Source organism: Haemorhous mexicanus, chromosome 19, assembly GCF_027477595.1.
Source record: "Haemorhous mexicanus isolate bHaeMex1 chromosome 19, bHaeMex1.pri, whole genome shotgun sequence".
NCBI classification, from domain to species: domain Eukaryota; kingdom Metazoa; phylum Chordata; class Aves; order Passeriformes; family Fringillidae; genus Haemorhous; species Haemorhous mexicanus.
The window spans coordinates 3,348,330-3,368,402 of record NC_082359.1 but is presented as its reverse complement, the minus strand read 5'-3'; the positions used below and the strand labels follow the sequence as shown (position 1 = coordinate 3,368,402).

Below are 20,073 nucleotides of genomic sequence, written 5' to 3'. Positions count from 1 at the left end.
ACCCTTCCTCTGGTAGCAGTTCCTATAAGAGTCACTTTCTGAGAGTTAGTACAGCTCTGTTCTTTATCTCAGCTCTGAGGTGTTCTCTGCAGCCGTTTCTGTTCTTTTAACCACTCAATGACTTCATATTGGCACTCAGGATTCAGAGTGTAGGTGTGTGCATGTGTGTGTTCTCTCATTTTTTTAAATGCTGGGTCACAAGATTTTTGTGTAGTTTCTGAAAGGAAAGGTCCAGGATCTAAAAGGAAAGGTCCAGGTTTCTCCTGGCAAGTGAAGCCAAATTGATGGGATAAGTGCTAGCAACCACACAGGAAATAAAATAATGAAGGGAGCAAGTGATGAGTTGGGGTCATGAACTGAGTATCTTACACTGTCTGGACATCTTGCTATGCTCATGGCTGCAGGAAACCTGGATAGTTGCCTTAGACTATAGCTGGTGGGGAACAGGATTGCAGCCTCTTTGCTTCTGAAAGGGGCTGAGAGTGATCAGTGGCTTGTACTGAATCCCCTGTGCAGGATAAGACAGTGGTGGTGGCTGACTTCGGTCTGTCCCGGCTGATTGTGGAGGAGAGGAAGAAGCCGACCTTGGAGAAGCCGTCTGCCAAGAAACGGACGCTGCGCAAGAGCGACAGGAAGAAGCGCTACACGGTGGTGGGGAACCCGTACTGGATGGCCCCAGAGATGCTGAATGGTGAGAGTCCAGCAGCAGGGAGCAGGCAAGGAGACAAGATAGACATGACAGGATTACTGAAAGTTTCTGTGCCCCAGTAACAACCAAACCTTTTAGAGCCTGTGGTTTTACACCTGCTAATGTGGAAGCTTTTTTATATGCACAGAGGCCATAGCTGCAGTCCTGCAGTGCCTGCCCTGGTAAGCCTTTGTACCAGCCCAGGGACTGTTTCTGGCTCGACAACAGGATTCTTCAGGAGGGCAGCAGAAGTAAACTTGCTACAATCCAAATAAAAGGAAAGACAAAAGAGGCCTGAGATAAAACTGAACCCAAGATCAATTTCTGTTATAGCCTCGTGCTATGGAACTGCCCCTTGAAACAGGGAATCATTACATTCTGGGAAGAGGTTTATGTGTGCTGTTGCACAGATCTAGGGAGAGGTCATGTGCTGCCAGGTTTGCTGAAGCCTCAGGATTCAGGCAGGAGTTGTCCAAGTGCAGGGAAATCTGGGTTCTGACATGCAGCCCTCAGCTGCATTAAGGTTGAGCTGTGACCCTTAGAGGAAAAGCTGCCCCTGCAGGAGTTGAGGTGAGGGTGAAATACAGTGGATACAATTTCCTCCTAAAGAGCAGGTCTCTCTGACCAGGTTGGACACTTTGGCTGGCTGGGATATCCGCATTGTCCAGCACAGTCTGCTGGGGAAGGGAGGACTGGGCTCCTCTCTCCCAGCTCAGTTTTCTGTGTTGCTTTCTTGTGTGCTGTTCTGTTTGCCTTTCCTCAAGGCCTCCAGCCCTAAAGAAGTCTGAGGCTGCTTCTCAGAGTTTGTCTCAGTCCTGGCATTTATCAAGAGAACAGCAAAAGCATAGTCTGACATCAGCTCTGAAAGCAAGGCTGCTTACCAGCTCCTGGCTTGGGAGGGGTGTGTCTGTAAGCAGAGCATGGCATGCTGGAGCCTGCCAGCTCTCCCAGGATCAAAGTGCTGCCGGTGTGTAATTTATTATCTCTGCAGTCACTGCAGCAGGGACTTGCTGGCTGCTGGGGAAGCTGAGCACTGGCTCCATGCTCTGTAGAGATCCACAAGAACAGCAATCAATGAAAACGGGTAGAAGCTTTCAATAGTTATTCTTAGCATTAGCTCAGATCTGTTACAGTGTTGTCCTGTAATTCCCCAGTACAAGAGAGAAGCAGGGTTAAACTCTGTAATGGCAGTATAATGCAGCTGGTATATACAGATCTTGGGGTGACCAACCCTGCTCAGGTTTAAGCCTTGCTTTGTCTCCTGTTTTAGGGCTCTCCAGGGAATAGCCTTAGTTAAGCTTGGTACTGGCAGCTCCTGAAATAGCTGGATGGGTAACTCTCTCTTTACAGAGCTGAATGTTTCATGTTTCTTACAGGACAGAGCTACGATGAGATGGTGGACATTTTTTCATTTGGGATTGTTCTCTGTGAGGTAAGACAAGGACATTAAATGGAATCTTTAATGTCCCCATCTCTGTGTACACATGGTATCACCCAGATCTCTGTATCTGAGTGTGCAGCCTGTGACCTAACAGCACATTATTAGTGAATTAGACTGGGAGAACAAGCTTACCCTGCCTCTGTTTCCTCAAGGAAGATAACTGTCTTGTAATGTGCTGGTCCCAGTTTCTTCCTTGATTGAGAGAAGCTGCAAAAAAGTCATCAAGTTCTGACTGAGCCTGCTATCTGTTTGAAAGTAGATATATTACCTAGAACTGTGATGCTTTTTTCTTTTTCTGCCTCATTAAAAGAACAATCAGCTGCATAATCTCAGCAAATTCAGGGCCTCCACTGGGGATAGCACTTCACTTCAAAGAAGGGGAAACAAAAACCTCTTTGCAGGTCGATTAATGAAGCTTGCACCTTGAAGTCTGTTGGCTTAGTTTATTTCTGAGCCAGTGCAGAGTCTGACTGTTATATCAGGCATTTCTATCTGCAGAACAAAAAGCAGCACTTGAAAGCTGCAAGGTATTTTCAGTTTGAAAGGTATATATGACAGTGGAAATACAGATGAAAGGCAGGGTGTTGTGTAACACAGCAGTTGCAGGAACACCAGGGGATGCCAGCACAGTTTCATTTTCAGTGTTTGGGTGAAGGAGACAAAGAAAATGTCTGTGCATAAATCTTTGTGGCCTCATCTGGAGCTCTGTTTACACTGGGCCCTCCTCTCAGAGAATGTTGTGGCTGTGAGTTATAGAGTTAGGAACTTGAAAAATCTGTATGTGGGATTAAAACAATTGTTTCATCTAGAAAAAAAGACAAATAAAAGGGTAGTAGCATATGAACATTCTCCTTGTCGCCAAAATTATGATTCTAAAAAAACCCCTAAAATTAAACACTCAAACAGATAAGGACATAAACCTGCCAAAATACATAATGGGCGTGTCTGCCTAGTTCCAGGATGTAGCTGTCGTGCTGAGTTACTGGCATAGAAAAGCCTGGGTGGTTATAAATAACACCCCTTCTATGATACCCAGTGAGGCTTTAAACTTAATACTCTGTCCATGTGAAAGTTTGTGTTGACCTTCTGAGTCCAGATCACCCCACAGCTCTCTGCTGTGGGCTCCTTCCCTCCTACACTTGTGCTGGAGGTGGTGAGCACTGGGGCAATGCTGGGGCAGGGCTTCCCTGTCCTCCCAGCTCTTTACTGGCTCTCCTTTACCTGCAGCCTCCTGGGTGTCAGTTATGGTTGTTCTTGTCTGTCCCAGCCCTCTGGCTGTGGTGGGGGGTTGAATCTGTCACTGGCAGAACAATTCAGAATTAGAGGGGCTGTTGACTTTCCAGCATTGTTCAGGACAGGCTCTGTACTGAGGGGCTTTGCTGATGGTGTGGTAAGATGGTTAGAAAGGGGAGGGATGGGGTGGGATGGTGATGCAGGTTGCCTTGATTACCTGCAATCAGGAGGGGCTGCATCATCCCCAGCTGCAAGACACTGTGGAGCTCCCTGAGAGAGGCACATCATGCTGTGTCTTCTGGCAGAGAGACCCTGGGCAGAAGGAGCAGGCATCTGGGACTTCCTCCACAGCTGTGGACACATCTCCAGGTCTTGAAAAAGTTTCCAGTGAAGTTTGTCTGTACATAGTGCCATGAGCTAGTAGCTCCATTGGAAAGGAAGAACAGTGTTTCTGTTGTTTCATTTCCACCATAATACTTTGAGGGAGCCCCTGCCTGATCTACTGCAGTACTTAAGTGCTTCTCTCACTTTCCCCAGATCATAGGCCAGGTTTATGCTGACCCAGACTGTCTCCCACGCACACTGGATTTTGGCCTTAATGTCAAGCTGTTCTGGGAGAAGTTTGTTCCTGCTGATTGTCCTCCAGCCTTTTTCCCTCTGGCTGCTATTTGCTGCAGACTGGAACCAGAGAGCAGGTAGGTTTGGGGTCTGGAGGACTCCTCTTTGGAAGCCTGCAGAATTCCTGTCTGTATTCCCATAGTGGAAGGACTGCTCTGCACAGAGGGCAGCTCCAGCCATCTCTGGGAATGCTCAAAGGCTTTCATGAATGAGAGGCTTCAGACTCAACAGTTTGGGAGAGAGACTGCTGTATGGTGGAGATGTCTGAAACAATTCCAAGACAGAGTAAAGAAGGAATGATTGTTCAGGATTTCTCAGGTATAAAGAGTAGGGGCAGACTTTGACAGTAAGGTAAATACTTCATTTGATTTCAGTTATGAAACTTGTAGCTTCAGAACAGTGTTGCTGCCAAGTAGGCTCCAAAGAGCCAGACCACCCTGCTCACTCACTGGCTATAAAAATGGGTAGCCCAGACAGATGAGGGCTTTGCAGTCTTGGAAGCTGAATAGGAAGGAAATCCTGGCCCTGTTCATCACTCTGTACGTGGTACAGGGACCTGGATGGACAACTAGCTCAGCCTTTCCAGATGCCGTTCTGCTTCCTCTTTCCTACTCATGTTTCCTCCTGCTGCTTCTAGGCCCCCTTTTTCCAAGCTGGAAGATTCCTTTGAAGCTCTCTCTTTGTACCTGGGAGAACTAGCCATCCCCCTTCCATCTGAGCTGGAGGAGCTGGACCACAATGTGAGTGTGCAGTATGGACTGAACCGTGACAAACTACCTGAAAACACAACCTAGGCCGCTCGTCCTGCTGCCTGCACCACTGCACTGGAGCTGGGTGAGCAGCAGGGAGGGAGATGCACTTCAGCCACTTCCAGGGCATTAAGGGGCACCACGCTGTGCATCTGCTGCACTGCCTCTCTCTCCCCACCCAGCTTCCCTCCTCTTGGATATCCTGATTCACTGTGGATTCCTGGCATGTTTCAGAAGCAAAAAGGATTGTTTCCTGCCAGCTGCACCTAGGAAAGCCGCTGAACACTATTTTTCTGGCTTGAGAAATATTTCTCTGGCCTTTTCAGGCTTCTTTACTGTGGTGCCTTAGAACTTGGCTGCAAGCTGTGAAGCCACCCTGGCCTGTCTGCCAGGGAGGGAATTGCTATAGGAGACTCTCCTGGGTAAGGACCAGTACTTCTGGAACAGCTTCTCCCACTGACTGCCCTGCCCAGAAAGCTGGGAAAATTGGACATCCAGCAACATGTCTCACCAGGACAGCACATGTATGTATTTGCATGTGTTTCCCAGAACAACCCACTGAGATTTTGGCCTCTGACACGCATCAGAGGAAGGAGTAAAAAGCCCCAGGAATTGGGCAGCTCTCCTGAAATACCATGTCTCTGGGGAAGCACATATGAATTGTTGTTTTGGTTTTGTGGGCTTTTATTCCTTCTGTGTCTCTGAATACCTCTAAAAGCCTACCTAGAAACACTAAGACTGCCTAGAAACACTAAGACTGAGCTCTGCTTGCCCCTCCTGATGGCAGATGAGGCAGGCAGCAAATGAGCCACTGGAGCATTTTCAGACCCTGCGCCTGCAGTGAGTTTGCCTGCCCAAAACCTTAACCTCGGTGAAAGTATTTGAACCTGAAGGTGTAGTTCTGCACTAGGCACTGGGTGTGGACATTCCTGAGTGCTTGAGCTCTTGGCCTGTGGATGTGAGGTGACAGAAATGGCAGCAGAAGGTGCTCGTCAGAAAGCCAAACGTTTGAAGTGGCTCAAACCTTGGGCATGGACAATGGCAAAAGGGGACTTGCCCAAGGTTAATTAAAGGATGGACTTGTCATGAATAGAAAAGTGCTGGAGAATGCCCCAACCTCCCTGGAGTGGCAGCTGGAGAACTAATAATTCAGTTGCCACTACCTCATCCTTTCCTGCAGATTGTACAAGTTGCTCCCTTTGAAGGTCCTTCTTGCAGCTGCTGCTGCAGCACCTGAGCTGATTCTCCAAACAGAAATTTTCCTCAGGGTCATTCCCTGCTCGGGGTGGGGTGGGGGGGGGGGAAGGGCTTGGAGTCACTGGGAGGTGGGTAGGGCTGTATTTTCTTCCAGTACTTTTCTTCTTCTTCCCGTGGTGGGAGAAGGAAGGAAGGAAGCTACTGCTGCAGTAGCTCATGTGGTTGGCAGAACTGAACAAAAAGCTGAATCAGGTTCTGCTCTAAGTCTCACAAACATCATGGTTGAACTGGATTTTTAGTGTGCTCCTTTTTCCCTCCTCCTCCCTTCAACATTGAATGGTGGGGAATGGGTGTTAGTCTTTGCTATTACTTTGGTTTCCTCCCCTACCCATGAGTTCTAAGTATTATGTAAAATAACATGGGACCAGCCATCACCTGATATCAGGTATGCAGGGGGGGGTGTTTTTAGTCTGTGTAGTGGTGTTTTAGAAACACTAGGGACTCCCTGTGCTGTAAGTCAGGCAGGAGCCTCTCTAAACTGGGTCCAGTGGATCCAGGATTGTTAATAGGATTTGCCCTTTCATTCCCCCTCCCAGGCTGGTTTGTGAGGGGACCCCTGAAGGGAGAGTCCTGGGTGATGTGTGGGTGGAGTTTATGAACTGTGATTTGCACAGCTCCACGTTCTAACTAAATTAAAAAGCAGTAACTGTATGCTGTTGCAGACAAGATTTTGTGGTCTCTGTGTTAAATAAAGCCGGAAGCCGTCACTTTCTCGGGTTTCTACTGTAGTCACCAAGTGGCAACAGCAACACTGCCCAGATGAGGGACCATCCAGAACAGCCTTTTTTCAGTCTGTGGACTCTGCCACATTCACAGAACTGCAGAATCACAGTGCAGTGCTCTGTAGGACTATTTACCTGAAGTGAGGGAAAAGGAACAAGTTAAGTTCTTCTGTTCATGTGCTGGTTGGTTTCAAGGGTGGACAGGAGTCAGCAGATCATGGAGCCTCTCAATTTTCCATTTCTAATCCAGGGTTTCTTGGAAACATCTTATTCTGAAATATGTAGTTCAGGGGACTTTTGTTAAGACAACAACTGAACAAAAATGCTGGCTCTGTTAGTACCTCCTGTAGCCTGCTGTGCTCTGTCTCCACTGTACTTCTCAAGGGATGGAGCTGCTGCTGAGCAGAACTGACCCAGTCAGTGCAGGAAGGGGCTGTAACCAAGAGTCTGTCCCATAGGCTAGCCTGCTGAGTCACCCACAGCTGCTTTTCAGGAACAGTGTCCCAGTCCAGAGGAGCTGCTCACAGCAGGGAGATAAGCTTCATGGCCCTTGTCAGTGCTGGCGCATTCAGGCACTGCTTACAGGGATTTACTTTTGGGCCTGACAAACTGAAGTGGCACCTTCCCTTCTCCTCAATTCAAAGTCTGAAACACGGCAAAGGATGCTGCTCTGGCAGGAGGAATGCACAGATGAGCCACAGTCCACATAGGTCTACAGAGCATTCTTCTTTTAAGCTTTAATACAAGGTAGCACAGTCTGCACCTTCTCATAATGAGGTATTTAAAACATTTTACAAAGAAATGGTATTCAAAGGCATTTAAAAATAAAATATTTCCCTTTTCTGAATCAAACATTAACACTAAAACCCCTGCTGCCAAGTGCTGCTCCCTGTTAGGCCCACAGCTACAAAGCAGATGGCTGGAAAACTTACTGAATGGCTTGAATCCCCTGAAGCGGGGACAGATGTTTCCCTGAACTGGCCTTGCCTTGGTGCCATTAGGGAGACACTGCAGCAACCATCCCTTCCAAACCCCCTGAAATGCTAATAAAAGTTGTTACAAAACCTCTCTAATAGGACCAGGCTCTGTAAGTAGTCTTGCTGCACAAGCTGAGTTTGTGACAGAGGCTGGGCCAGGAGCCACACCAGAACTTCAGTATCTTACAAAACAGCTGCCCTGTTCTGCCCTTAGAGCCAGAGCTGCTGCACTGTGATCAGGGTGACCTCCACAGCTTGGCCACTCTGTCCAGCACTGGCTCTGTAAGAAGCCTAGGGAGTTCAAAAGAGGATGTTACCTATCCTCAGTTTCAACCTGCTGTTAAGTAACTGAAGGGCAGTTTGTTTTCTTCACAACTATCTACCACTCACCCTTGCTTTCCTGATCTGTGTAAGTGAGCAGGAGGCACAGACAGACCCCCTGGACACCATGTGTGCATGTAGCACCACAGGGGAATGGAGAAGTGGCCTCAGCCCTGGAAGACCTGGATTTGTCAAGAGCTTGAGGAGAGCACTGGGGCTAAACATTCTGCTTCTGGCCAAAGACATCCCACAAATAAGCTCTTCCTTGGAAAAAAACCTGATCCAGTAGCAGGATTCTGGACAGTGATTCCAGCTCTCAGTCACTAAAGCAAAAAGGCAGGAACTATAATCAGTGTAATTATCTAGCTAAATCTGACATGAAGCTCCCCTCAGTCCCTGCAGTACTGTTCTCTCCTGAGGTTCCAGGCTAAAACTTAAGTAACAGTGCACACCATTAAATAGGAAAAGAACATAGAAGGAGGAAGCCACGACCACACTCCAGGCTACAGGATCTGTGGCCAGTTGTAAGCCTGGCCCATCATCCCCCCCAGCTCCTTGGCACACCATGGAGACAGGTGGGAAGAAGCAGCAGGATCCACCACAGCAGTCCCCAGCTGGCCATGCACTGAACGGTGCCCCTCAAACAGATGATGAATAGCCCCTTGCTCTGTTCCTCTGCAGCACCTTCATCCGGCGTTCATCAAAAAGAAAACAAAATAGAAATGAACACACGCACCCCCTGCACTCACAGTGGGCAGCTGGAGGCTTTGCTCAGCCTGTAGCGCTCCTGCCTGAGCTGCTCAGGCACCAGGAGTCCCCGCCTGGCCCATGAGGGGGCCGCTGCCGTCCCGCGTGTCCTCCACGGGCGTCTGGCTGGTGTGCACCACAATGGTGTTCTCATCCACCAGCTCGCACGCGGGGTTGCTGAACGCGGACAGGGGCAGCGTGATGCGCTGCATCTCACGCTCATAAACCTTCTGCTCGTGCTTCTCCTTCAGGTCCTTCCCCCTGTGTTACAACAAAAACCAAAACATACACGTGGGCTGAGTGCTGCTGCTTGGAGGGAGAGTCTCAGTAAAGCTGATGGAGTAGAGAAGGGACTCTGCTCTTTAAGATTTAAGTGGTTTCAGCTGCATACAAAGGGCCAGAAATATTCCCTACGGTAAGCAGAGGACCACAGCTGAGCATCTTTGAAAAACAAGCAGCCAAGCGAAGTCTGTCTCTTCCTTTAAACTGGCTTATTCACTGACATTGCTGCTGATAAATGACTGTACAGCCAAGCCCCTCCTTCAAACCACAGAGTGCCATATGTTTCCTTATCCTTTACAGTCCCACAGCACTGCCTGGTGCAGGCCCAGGGGAGAAGTGAGACAGTGCAGAGGCCACTGCTGTGGAAAAGAGCTTCTGTAACCTGCTTCATCTGGAACAAATACTGGAGGTGGTGACAGCTTCTGCCTTTTGTTGCAGCAAATTAAGCTGTCCAGAAAGTATTAAAGCTGACTTCAGAGCTGGCCCTGCCTCCTGCCACTGCAGCTATAACAGCTTAATGCCACAACCAGCTCCTCAAACCTACCTCAGTCTCCAGCCTGTTGCTAAGTGAAGGAACACCTCTGTAATTTGTGCTGTGGAAGAACTGCCTTGCTTTAAAAATGGATTTGGCATTAATAGCATGTTGTCTCCAGAAGAGCTATGTATACCAAAAACTACTAAACCCATTAAAGGTTTCTCACCACACCTACTACACAAACCTGCCAGGTTGCACATGCAATTTTGAGATCAAGGCAAGGAAGGAGACAGTAAACCTGCAGCACATCCCTGCTGTGAGCTCTCTGTGACTGGAGAAGCAAAGCTGCCTCTGGACAAAGCCCAGCACTGGTCTATTGCTTCCTCCCACCGAGGACAGGAGAGAGGTGGGACAGGCACCACTCGCTCCTCCTGAGGCTCGTGATCGCAGGCAGGCAGAGCTGCTGGGGTTTCCTGCTGGCATTCTGGCTGCTTTTCAAAGCTGCCTACAAACGTGCAGCAGTGGCTGCCATTCCTGCCAGCACACAAGACAGCATTCTCTGAAGTGACACCTCAAATCAAATTCCTCGACAAGCAGCACTCTGTGTTTTGCCCCTTATGTAACACTCTTCCCTCTGCTTTTTTTCTGTCAGCATTTATTATAAACACTTACATAAGGACATGTCCCAGCTTGGGAAAGTGCTCCTTCTGCTTGGTTGTGTCAGACTGTTGTCAAACAGCCAAAACATAGAACAAACCCTCCCAGAGGAGGGAGCCTGGGCCTTTGCTTGCTGCAGTGACAAACACTGCTATTTGTTAATCCTGCCCTCTCTCTTACAACTAAGCAGCTTGCTACTGCCACTACCCTCAAACACTGCTGAGCTACAGAAACATTTCTGTCCTGCACAGTGAAGTGACTGAAAAAAAAGTGACTGAAGTCAAAATCAAAACTGACCTTAAAGTATACAGGAACTTTGCTAAAATGAACTTGGACCCAAAAAAGAAGTGCTATCTGATCGTCAGCTTCATAGGATACAATGCATGAGTAGCAAAAAAATAATTGCCAATTGTTTTTCTTCTAAAGATAGTCTAGAGAAATCAGGGGAACAGGTGGCCTGCTAGAAGAATTGTTCTTTTTCTAATCAAAAGAAAACTTCCTGTGAGGGCACCTGGGATCTCTCTTTCCAGTTCTGACAAAATCCTGATCCAGAGTACATCTGAAAAAGCCACATCAAGGTGCACATGCACACACAAAACCCCAAATATTAAAGAGGGCAATTTGAAACTTTAAGTGAGATAGAACATCACAATAATGGGGGAATGGAGAAGAACAGAGCTAACTCTTCAGTAGCTCTTTCCTCAGTGTGACAAACTTGTTCAATGTGCCGTAATCAAACATACACTTCTGTCCCATTTCCTTGGGATCTGGTTGGGTCTGCAGGTGCTCAGACATTCCTGCTCTATACACACCAGCTTTTGAACAAAGAACAGCCACTCACCTCTTATAGATGTATCCCAGGACAATGCCAGCCCCGATGGCAATGATTATCACCATCATGATCAGCCCCAGCACATAACCTGTGAAAAGAAAAAAAAAAAGAGCCAAAATTAAGAGGGGGCAGATCCAGCTATAATGTTGCTTTCAGAGCCTCAAAACAGGTCTGCCAGAATTACAGAAATGGATCTATGACACGATCCTGGCTTTGTACCTAGTGTCCCTAAGTCCTTCTTTTCTCTGGAGTTCATCTGTACTCTCTGACTGATCCCAATGACAGGCTGCACCGCAGCTGCCTCGCTCCGGGAGGGCAAAGTATCAGCTGGTTCAAACACCTGCTCATCCTCCTGGGAAGCACCAACTTCTGCTGTAGGGACTGGGGCTGTGCTAGCTGTAGCATCTGTTGAGAAATAAAAAAATAAAATATATATATACAACATACCAAGCACTTATGAGTACTTCAAAACAACATGTCCCCAGCAGTGGGACAGCTCTAGACTGGTATCACTGAACTGCCTTCAAAGCACACTGAAAAACACTGAAAAACACTTGTTCCCCCTAAGCTCTTGCCAGAAATCCTACCAAAGTAGACAAGAAATGTATTCCTCCCCCCACTTTCCTTCGACATGAACCTATTTGACTAAGAGTCCAAGGCATCACCACAGATGAAAGAAGTCCGACAGCAGATGGAAATCCAGGTTCAGGGCATGAGTCCAGAGGATGCACAATGACTTCATTTAGTGTATAGATCGATGTACAGGCTGCAGCTTCAATCATGCTGAACAAGATCATGAGAATCTCCATCCCAAATCTCCCAGGAGCCTATTTATCCCTCTTCTGCCTCAATCTTCCTGACACAGGAAAGTCTGACAGGAGATTCCAGCTGGTGTGAAAACAACCTGGGGATATTCTTCCCTGGTCCCTCCTTGCAGTGGTGTATCAAACTGATAGTCTGGGACACCACTGGACAGGCTAAGTCAGAGCAGGCAGCACAGCCACTGATTAAGGACAATTCCTTCCTCAGTCAAGGCCCAGAAATGGCATCCAAGGATACAGGTTCCTTCCCAGCCCTGTTTTTTATCAATGCTCTTTTTCATCCACAGCATTGAAAGATTTTCAAGGTGGCTCCTTCTTTCATGATGTAGTTTAAATGGAAGCTGTAACACTGTAAAAACTGCAACAGTGTAAAGTAGGTATCTATTACCTTTTCTCCACAAACCCCCCTCCTTTTAGGAAATGCTATTCACAGTATGCATCCACACCTGAAAACTCACTCCACCTGCATCTCCCCCACAGCAAGCAATAACTCCACGTTGGATTTTCTATCTGCAGCCATTTTGAGTCCTCAGTGCAATGTGAAATGGAAGTACAGAAGGGAGTCAGAGACAGGAAATCAGGGGTCCTGCACAGTAACTTCAAGTAGGGTCAGCCAGGGCAACTGAACTAAAGTGAACTGTTGAACCATGAAATGGTGCCCACTCTGAGACACAAAAATATGAAACCTATTAAACATGCAAATGGCTGAAAGGTCAGGTAACTCTTCTAATCCTAAAGCTGCAAGAGTGTTTTGAGTAAGGATCTTGGCAGCAAAACATTTTTTTGCTTCATCTTTAGGGAAAAGCAGGCAAAAAAAGAGCAAAGTGAGAAAAAGAGGAGGGTGTGGGAAAAGTATTTACATGCAAGGATAGCAGTCTCAAGGGACAGTGGTGCAAGTAAATCTTGCAGGGCTCAGAAAGTAGTAAACAGTTCCAAAAACCCCCAGTGGTTACTCTGATGTCAGTCAACGCTGACACCTCCTCTCCCCGAAACAGGCTTCGGCTACAGTTCTTTTGGCAAACTGTTTCTCACTGTGACTATCGAGGAGGAATCCGGTGTTTCCATTTCTTACTGTCCTCCCTTCTACTTCTCATTTTTTCCACATTCTTCCCGTGCATCCCGTACTCAAATTCCCACTGGCAATTCTTTAACAGCAGGAAGCTTCTTTAGTCAGCCATAACATGCCCCACAGCAACAGTCTACCCACACCTCAGCAGTTCCTGGATGTCCAGACCTCAGCCTTTTGCAACACAGCCAGAGAGCGCTATAGTGACAATGGAATTATGGGGAGTGGGGGCTTTTCACAGGCCTTTTCTGGCACTAATGGAAAAGCTCGAGGGGCGGAGCACGGCATAGCTGGGAGGCAGATGTGCACGCACAGGCGGGGGCTGGACGGGAGCTCTGGGTACGCGGTGTTTCCGAGGGAGGTGCTGGCGTAGCCCGGGGTTGTTTGTGCGCCGGGGGGACCCCACCCTGGTGACAAACCCAGCCCCAGCGGTAGGGGGCAGGCCAGGGAGGGCAGGAAGAGAAAGGGGCCGGCGGCGGCCGCTCTTACCTGAGCACTGGGCGATGTCGCAGGATCGCCGCTCGGGGATCCCGGTAGCGCCTTGGATGTAGCACCAGGGCGCGGCGTCGCTGTCCGGGTTCCTGCAGCTGTTGTGGTCCTCATCGACTGCTGGGGAGCAGCGGGCCGTCAGCGCGGCCGCGGCACCCTCCGCTCCCCGAGAGCCCCTCCCGCCGCGTCCCCCGGCCCCAGACCCACCTGCCGGGAGCGCGGCGCCGGGGCCGTTCCGCACCGTCAGCCAGTTGAGGCACGGGGCGCCGCCGGAGGCCACTTGCCGGCTGCCGCGGTAGGACGCGCCGTTGCCGCGGAGGCATTCTGCGGAGAGACGAGCCGAGCCTTGCGGGCGGCCCGGGCAGCCCCCGCCGCTCCGGGCAGCTCCCCAGCAGGGCCTCCGCCTTCCCCACGGGGGTGTTCCCCCTCCCCACACCGGCCTTTGTCCCCCACAAAGCCGGGCTGGCACTCACTCACCCTCGGCTCCGCGGGCGGCCCCCAGCAGCAGCAACGAGCCCAGCAGCAGCACAGCGCGCAGCGCCCGCCGCGGACCCCCGGGCAGCATCCTCGGCGCGGAGGGCGAGGAGCCGCCGCCAGCCCGGCCGCGCAGCTCGGCTCCGCTCGGCGCCGCGGCGAGACCTGCCCCGGCGCTCCCCTCCCCGGTAAACAACCGCCGGGCTGCGCTTCCCCCCCCGCCCCGCAGCCGCCGCCGGGTCCTAACGCTGCCGCTGCCGCCGCCCGCCCCCAGGAGGGGAAGGGGCGGCTGCCGCGGGGCAGGGCTCGGGGCAGCCGGGAGCTGCTGCCGCAGAGGGTCCTTCGCCCCGGGACCGAGCACGGCGATGGGTGCTCGGTGCCGTGGGGCTGTTTGGCTCGAGAGGAATTCCGCGTCTCTGGGCTCGTCTCCTACAGTCGCAGGAAAAGTCTTAGACCAGAAGAGGAGACTTTCCACACGGAACTACGCTTGAACAACTGCCTGTGGCAGGAAAAGTGTTTACCTTCAGACACCTAAAACTGTTCTTTCCCCTGGAGAATTATCATAAAGGACTAAATTCTGCTGCCCTTATTCTCCCTTTGGGTTCCCTTAGCTGTAAAGATACGTTGTAAGGGCTACACGCTGCCACGGAGGCTGTGCAACTCCACCTTAAAGTGCTTTACATTCTCGCCTCTGCCAATCCATTACTTTTCATTGACTCCATGGGCTTACTCTAAGAGCTGTGCCTGCTTATAGAAAAAATCAAGGTAAACAGCATGAAGCTGGTTTAGAGTAGTTCTGCTGCAGGCATCCAGCCACTGTGATAAAGCCACTCTGCAGACATTTCACACGGCTCACAATAGATACTTCTGTTTCTGAACATGCCAAGGGATTCAGACAGTGCAGCCCCAGTGCCCATACACAGCATCTGGAGTCCTCAGCACTGTTTCTATTTTACACCAGTGAAAAACAAGCCACTGAATAGCTGGTCCTGTTCAACAATGAGCTTGCAAAGACAGTCTGGGCCAACTGATGGGTTTGTAGCCAAGGCACAGGCCTGCAGCACAAGGTGCTATTTCTGGTTTTCCCACAGAGTTCTTCCTGACCTTGGCCAACCTGCCTGCCCCACTTCTTTGCACTTTCCCTTCCTTTTTGTTACATGAGGTACAACCAAACCTTCCTTCTTAGAACAGGACAGGGAAGTTCCCTTCTTTTAAAGTTCTTTGAAACCACATGGAAACCATTTAACACATAAAAAGTATTTTTATGCCAGGAAGCTGCTCCAGTGTTGGATGAATCACTTTTCAAGGCAGTGCTGGCTGGAGCAGTGGTCTTTCCCTTCCACTGCCAGATGTTTCCATCCTGGCAGTGCTCTCTGTCAGGTTGCTACAGGTAATTGTGTAACAAACCTGCTCAAGGTTCTGATCCAACCCAACTTTTGCCCCTTTTTCACCAGGTCATGAACGTTTTAAGCCCTTTACAGCCAGGTCACCTGCTGCATCCAGTCCACAATGGAGCACAAAACCAGAGATGTACCAGCATGATAGATGGATAATGAGGAAACAGGTCAATTAAGCAGCACTACCACCAAGAATGAAACCACAGGTCTTAGCACACATTTGTGTGACTCAAGCTTTAACAACATGATTTACCACTACAGAAAATTTAGTTTAGTAATGTCAGATTTAAAGACAATATGGTTGCAAAAAATCAAAACAGGAAACCAAAAACCATCTGCATGTGCTAGTCCTGACTGACACCACCAGCTAAGATGCAGCCTTTGTGCAATTATGCCCATTTTCTGCACAGACACCCTGCTACTGCATTCCTGATGTTCTCCAGTTACTCTCTGTAAAGGCAAGGCTAACTGGAGTCAGCAAGAATTTTTAATAAGGGCTATTCAGTCAAGCTGCCTGTTTGTAATAGCTCTTCATCAGATTTTATGAAACAAATTCCATTCAGCAGAAACTGCAGGGCCACACATGCATCCAGAGGCACTGCCTGACCAAAACTTTGCAGATGGACTACCAACCTGCACAATTAATGTCTTTTGCTCATTTCATTAGACTAACTAATGCTTCCATGCCACCTAGCACAGAAAGCACCTCCTTCTGTACATACTGATCCAAGAACTGCAGTAATCTCTTTGGAAACAAATCTCAGACCTTCCGAGCTCTCTCTCCTACTATGTAACAAGATAAATTTGCACTTCTCATTACACCCAGCCAAGTTCCAGCAAACAATTTGACTTTCTAGTCCACAGAAGGACAATGGGGAATGTGGAAGGCAAAAACCTTCACATTAATGGTAAAGATCAAAGTCTTTTCCACAACTGACTTCTAAGCATATTTTTTTCTTTCATCTCTAGCTTTCTCCAGGATGAGGGAAGATTTATGCCTGGCAGTTTCACAGAATTAAGTTTAATAGGATGCCAGGTGGCAGCTGTCAGAGGCAGACTCAATTGCTCTTTCCACTGCTTAGGAATGGGTTTGCTCTTCTTGCTACACTTTTAGAGGTTAAACATGACATTATTTCCTAGGACTTGATTTTAAACTACCCAAACTATAAGTAAGTTAAGAGCTTTGCAGCTACTTCCTCACATAGTTTACACTTAGATGTCTGTTGGTATATACACATACAGGTATCACAACACATCCCCACATTTTACAAGAGAAAATATACACTATTTTTAGGAATGAGGGACACTAAACATCTTCCCTAAACTCAGTGTGAACCAGTTTCAGCTGTGAGCTGGTACCTTTCTTTATACAGGTTCCAGAATGAACAATGTCTGCTTTCTCTCTCTCCTGTCTGTCAGCTGCTCTTTCTTGTTTATTTGTTCTACATTTTCACCTGTGGAAAAATTCAAAGTGTTTTGAGATTTAAAAAAACCCCAATCAAACAAAAAAAGGAATCTAACAGCATAGCACTCTGTGCCAAGGGAGGCAGCCCCAGATCTATAGCTCTGGAATGACTCTGCAAGGAGCCATCAAACCCACCCTCCTTCTCTGGCCACAGCCAAGTGTGTTCTGATCTTGCCAGGCAGAAGCTCATCTAACCTCCTAGACAAGAGCTAACATGCTGTATTACTTAATCTTACTAAATAAGACACTGAGGGGAGTAAACAAAATGAGTTTTCTAATCTGAGTAATCTTTCCTAGCCAAATTGACATGGACTGCTTAAAATGGAAAAAGTTGACCATTGCCCTCCTTGTAACAGGACATACGTCATGTTCCTATCACCTCCCCTTTCTTCTTCTTCTAGGTAATCAAAAGAATTGTTCCAGTTTTCCCCAAAACTCCTTTTTCTTCTTTTTCTGCTTCTTTCAATAAATGGCAATGCTTGAGAATAATGACAGTACAATTCTGAGACCTCACCACGAACAGAATATTAGAGCAGTTTGTGCTTAAGCTTAAAAAGCTGCAAGCATCAAACGTTATTAAACACTATTAAGTACTTGAGCACTTGCAACTCCAACAAAAGCAGGGGTTTTATTTCTTTGCTGCCTCTCTCTTGATCATGAAAACAACTCTGGGTCTCACCTGTAAAAATCCTCTCGTAAGCAATTAGAAACAAATGTGTTTCATTTCTAAGGTAGATATAATTTGAATGTAAAAAAGGAACATCAGGGCTGTAACAAAAGGATCAGATACTGACTTTATGAAACTGAGCCAAGTATAACCAAAAATCAAGACAGAGGCAGTGACTACAAAGGAGTCGCTGTGGAGCGACAGGAGTATCTGCCGGCACTGTTGCATCGCGCTGCTGACATGCTCGAGGAGAGGCTTTCTCCTCCCCCTTCAGTCTGACAGCGTGAGCTATTGCAAAGTAAATGCCAGCCACAGCCTCCAAGGACTAACAAGGAAGTCTGCAGAAGCAAAACAACCATATGCGATATTTGAACTGGTTCAGACTGGTTCAGAGTTTGCTCCACTAACTCAGAGTGCTTTCTCAGATGCGTTTTCTGTGTGGGCTGTAATAAAAGGCCAGAGGCCTCGGGAGGGCAATCTGGGTCCTATTGTTTACTGGGGAGAAGCATTAAGAGATTATCTCTAAATACTCTCAGCAATCAGTGACTTAAGAAATTTCACACACTGAGTCCTTAACGGCATCATTTTTTTGTCCTTTTTTGACAAGAACTGCCCAGTGCCCTTGCAGTTTTCTCAGTTTTGAAGGGCCCAAGTGCTGACAGACATCTGTGTTCCCACTGGCCCACTGTAGCAGTGGCAAAGGTCCCCACGGATCATCCCTCAGCTCTTTCCCTGGCTGCAGCATTCCAGTCTCGGTATCTGATCACAGATTGCTTTACCTGCTATGCGGCCAGTGGGTGTGTCTCACAGCAGGATATCATCAAACCATAGCAATCCTGTTAGGAATTGGGTACAGCTGTCTAAAGGTGTTTCAGTCTCCAGTTGCACTGGTTTTTGTTGTTTGTTTGATTGTTTTTTTGCTACAGATGCAGGCTGCTACTGACAAAAGCCAGAGCACACATTTCTAAGGGTGGAGGAAGGGAAGCTATTTTGAAAGATACTGTGATCTACTCAGAGAACACATAAGTCAGAGCCAAGAGCAGAAGCCAAGAGCAGAAGCTTTACTCTCAATTTTTTAATGATCTTTGCCTGACCTTAGGCAAGCTTCTGCCTTGGTTTCCCATATTACTTATGTCACAGAGGCAGAAATGATTGTATGTCTGCAGAGCATTTTGGAAGCTTCAGATATCCAATACCTACCTTATGAAATGGTTCTGTAGGGGAAGGAATCCTGGAGACAGATATGCAGGAGATGTTCTCAAGTTCTACATGTGTAGTGCTGACTTAGATGAAAGTACAAATAAGCATTAATGCAGGAATTCATTAAAATAGGAGAATGTGTTATTGGTTGTTTTTTAAAGTATAAACATACTTTTGTAACTTTCTTACATCTCAAACCACAGTTGTGCCCAGCAGCACCTGGCAAAGCTAAGCAGTCTGACAACCTAATTTGTTCTTGTTAGAAAATGCCTACCTAAAAATAATTGTGTATTATTTGCACATGATAAATGTGAAAAGGTAGCATCAAAACATCTGGAGATTTAAGTCAAAAGGAATAAAGATTTCTGTTCTGATATCTGTTCAAATTAAGCTCCAGTGAATTGGATGGGATTATTAAATATCCTTCTACCAATCTTTCACTCACTGTGGAAGCCAATTTCACAGTGAAAGCCCAAAACTCTGCTGTTTAAACCTCAATAATAATGGAATTTTACCACAGTAATAGTTAGATTTCACTGTGAAAAACATGAGGTTAAAGTTGCACTTAAATATGCAAAACTCCTACTCTAAATAGCACTACCACCCATGTGACCTCTATCCCAAGCCATCAGAAAGGCTGTAAGGTTATAAACTTGAACACATAAAAAAGCCAAGCAGGTATTTTCTTCTCTCTCTAGGGCTGTGGGACTAGGACTGGAGCCATGAGCAGAAGAGCAGAAGCAGAGAGTCATTTTGTAATGGGTCTGTAATTCAGTGTGAGCAGAGAAGCAGAGACCAAACCTTGCAGTGGAGCTACTGCTGTTTCCTCATAAAGTGCAGGATTCAGAGACATTTACAATGCAGAGCTCACCACTCTGGATTTTACTTCTTAGCTGACCTGAAAGCAGATAAAACCACTGGCACACAGGCACTGCAAAAGACTCCACAGGTGCTTGTCTGAAGGCTGTGGGAGGAGTTGTTTATTTTGGGAAGTTGCCCTTTCTTTCCTGTTGAAGAAAGGCAAATCTGTATTTTCTCTGGGTCCTACACATGCCATAAGCATGCAGAGATAGCCTTTTTCATGACTGACATAGGCACATGGACTTTTTTACATCTATTTACAAAAGCAAAGACAGTGTTCCTTTAAGTATGTTTACAGAACAGGGCAAACCTCTGTTGTTATTTTGGTCTTGAGTTTGCCATTCTTTTAGAAAGTTAAGGCTCCAACTGGTAACACCATGAGGAGATAAAAAGCCAGGAAGAAACAAAGGTTTAATAAAGTTTCACTTAACACTTGCACTTATTTCTTTAGTATATAAGGGTGTGGACTTAAAACACTCTGCATTTGACCAACACTTCAGCATCTGAGGTAGGCAGGCCAGAAGCAAAACTCTATCACCTCAGTTTTATTTCACTGCCATTCAGTGAGGACAATACCAAATTTCACAGATACTTGTTACTCCATCCACTTCTGCTGAAATGAGAACTCTCACCA

The 20,073-nt window shown here is 47.5% G+C and overlaps 2 protein-coding genes across 5 annotated transcripts in view; one reads left to right on the top strand and one right to left on the bottom strand.

Annotated features, from left to right (window-relative positions):
• Window positions 1-6,693, top strand: part of LIMK2 (LIM domain kinase 2) — a 32,768-nt gene extending 26,075 nt beyond the window's left edge. For 2 of the 3 annotated variants that reach the window (XM_059863110.1, XM_059863109.1), the window contains 4 exons: window positions 517-691; window positions 2,065-2,120; window positions 3,900-4,057; window positions 4,618-6,637. In XM_059863110.1, the coding sequence (XP_059719093.1) occupies window positions 517-691; window positions 2,065-2,120; window positions 3,900-4,057; window positions 4,618-4,774 (546 nt within the window). In that variant the 3' untranslated portion in view covers window positions 4,775-6,637. Of the gene's footprint in view, window positions 1-516; window positions 692-2,064; window positions 2,121-3,899; window positions 4,058-4,617 lie in introns of all 3 variants that reach the window. The other variant, XM_059863108.1, reaches the window with a different exon arrangement.
• Window positions 6,694-7,421: 728 nt separating this feature from the next.
• On the bottom strand, window positions 7,422-14,287 carry PIK3IP1 (phosphoinositide-3-kinase interacting protein 1). 2 transcript variants are annotated; one of them, XM_059863113.1, is made up of 6 exons: window positions 13,853-14,287; window positions 13,583-13,699; window positions 13,376-13,495; window positions 11,219-11,404; window positions 11,009-11,087; window positions 7,422-9,014 (listed from the first exon to the last, which is right to left on the bottom strand). In XM_059863113.1, exons 1-6 carry the CDS (start codon window positions 13,938-13,940, stop codon window positions 8,807-8,809), a joined length of 798 nt encoding a protein of 265 aa, XP_059719096.1. In that variant the 5' UTR covers window positions 13,941-14,287; the 3' UTR covers window positions 7,422-8,806. The 2 variants fall into 2 exon arrangements, with proteins under 2 accessions (XP_059719096.1, XP_059719097.1); XM_059863114.1 differs by having other exon boundaries at window positions 13,376-13,492.
• Between the last annotated feature and the right edge of the window lie 5,786 nt (window positions 14,288-20,073).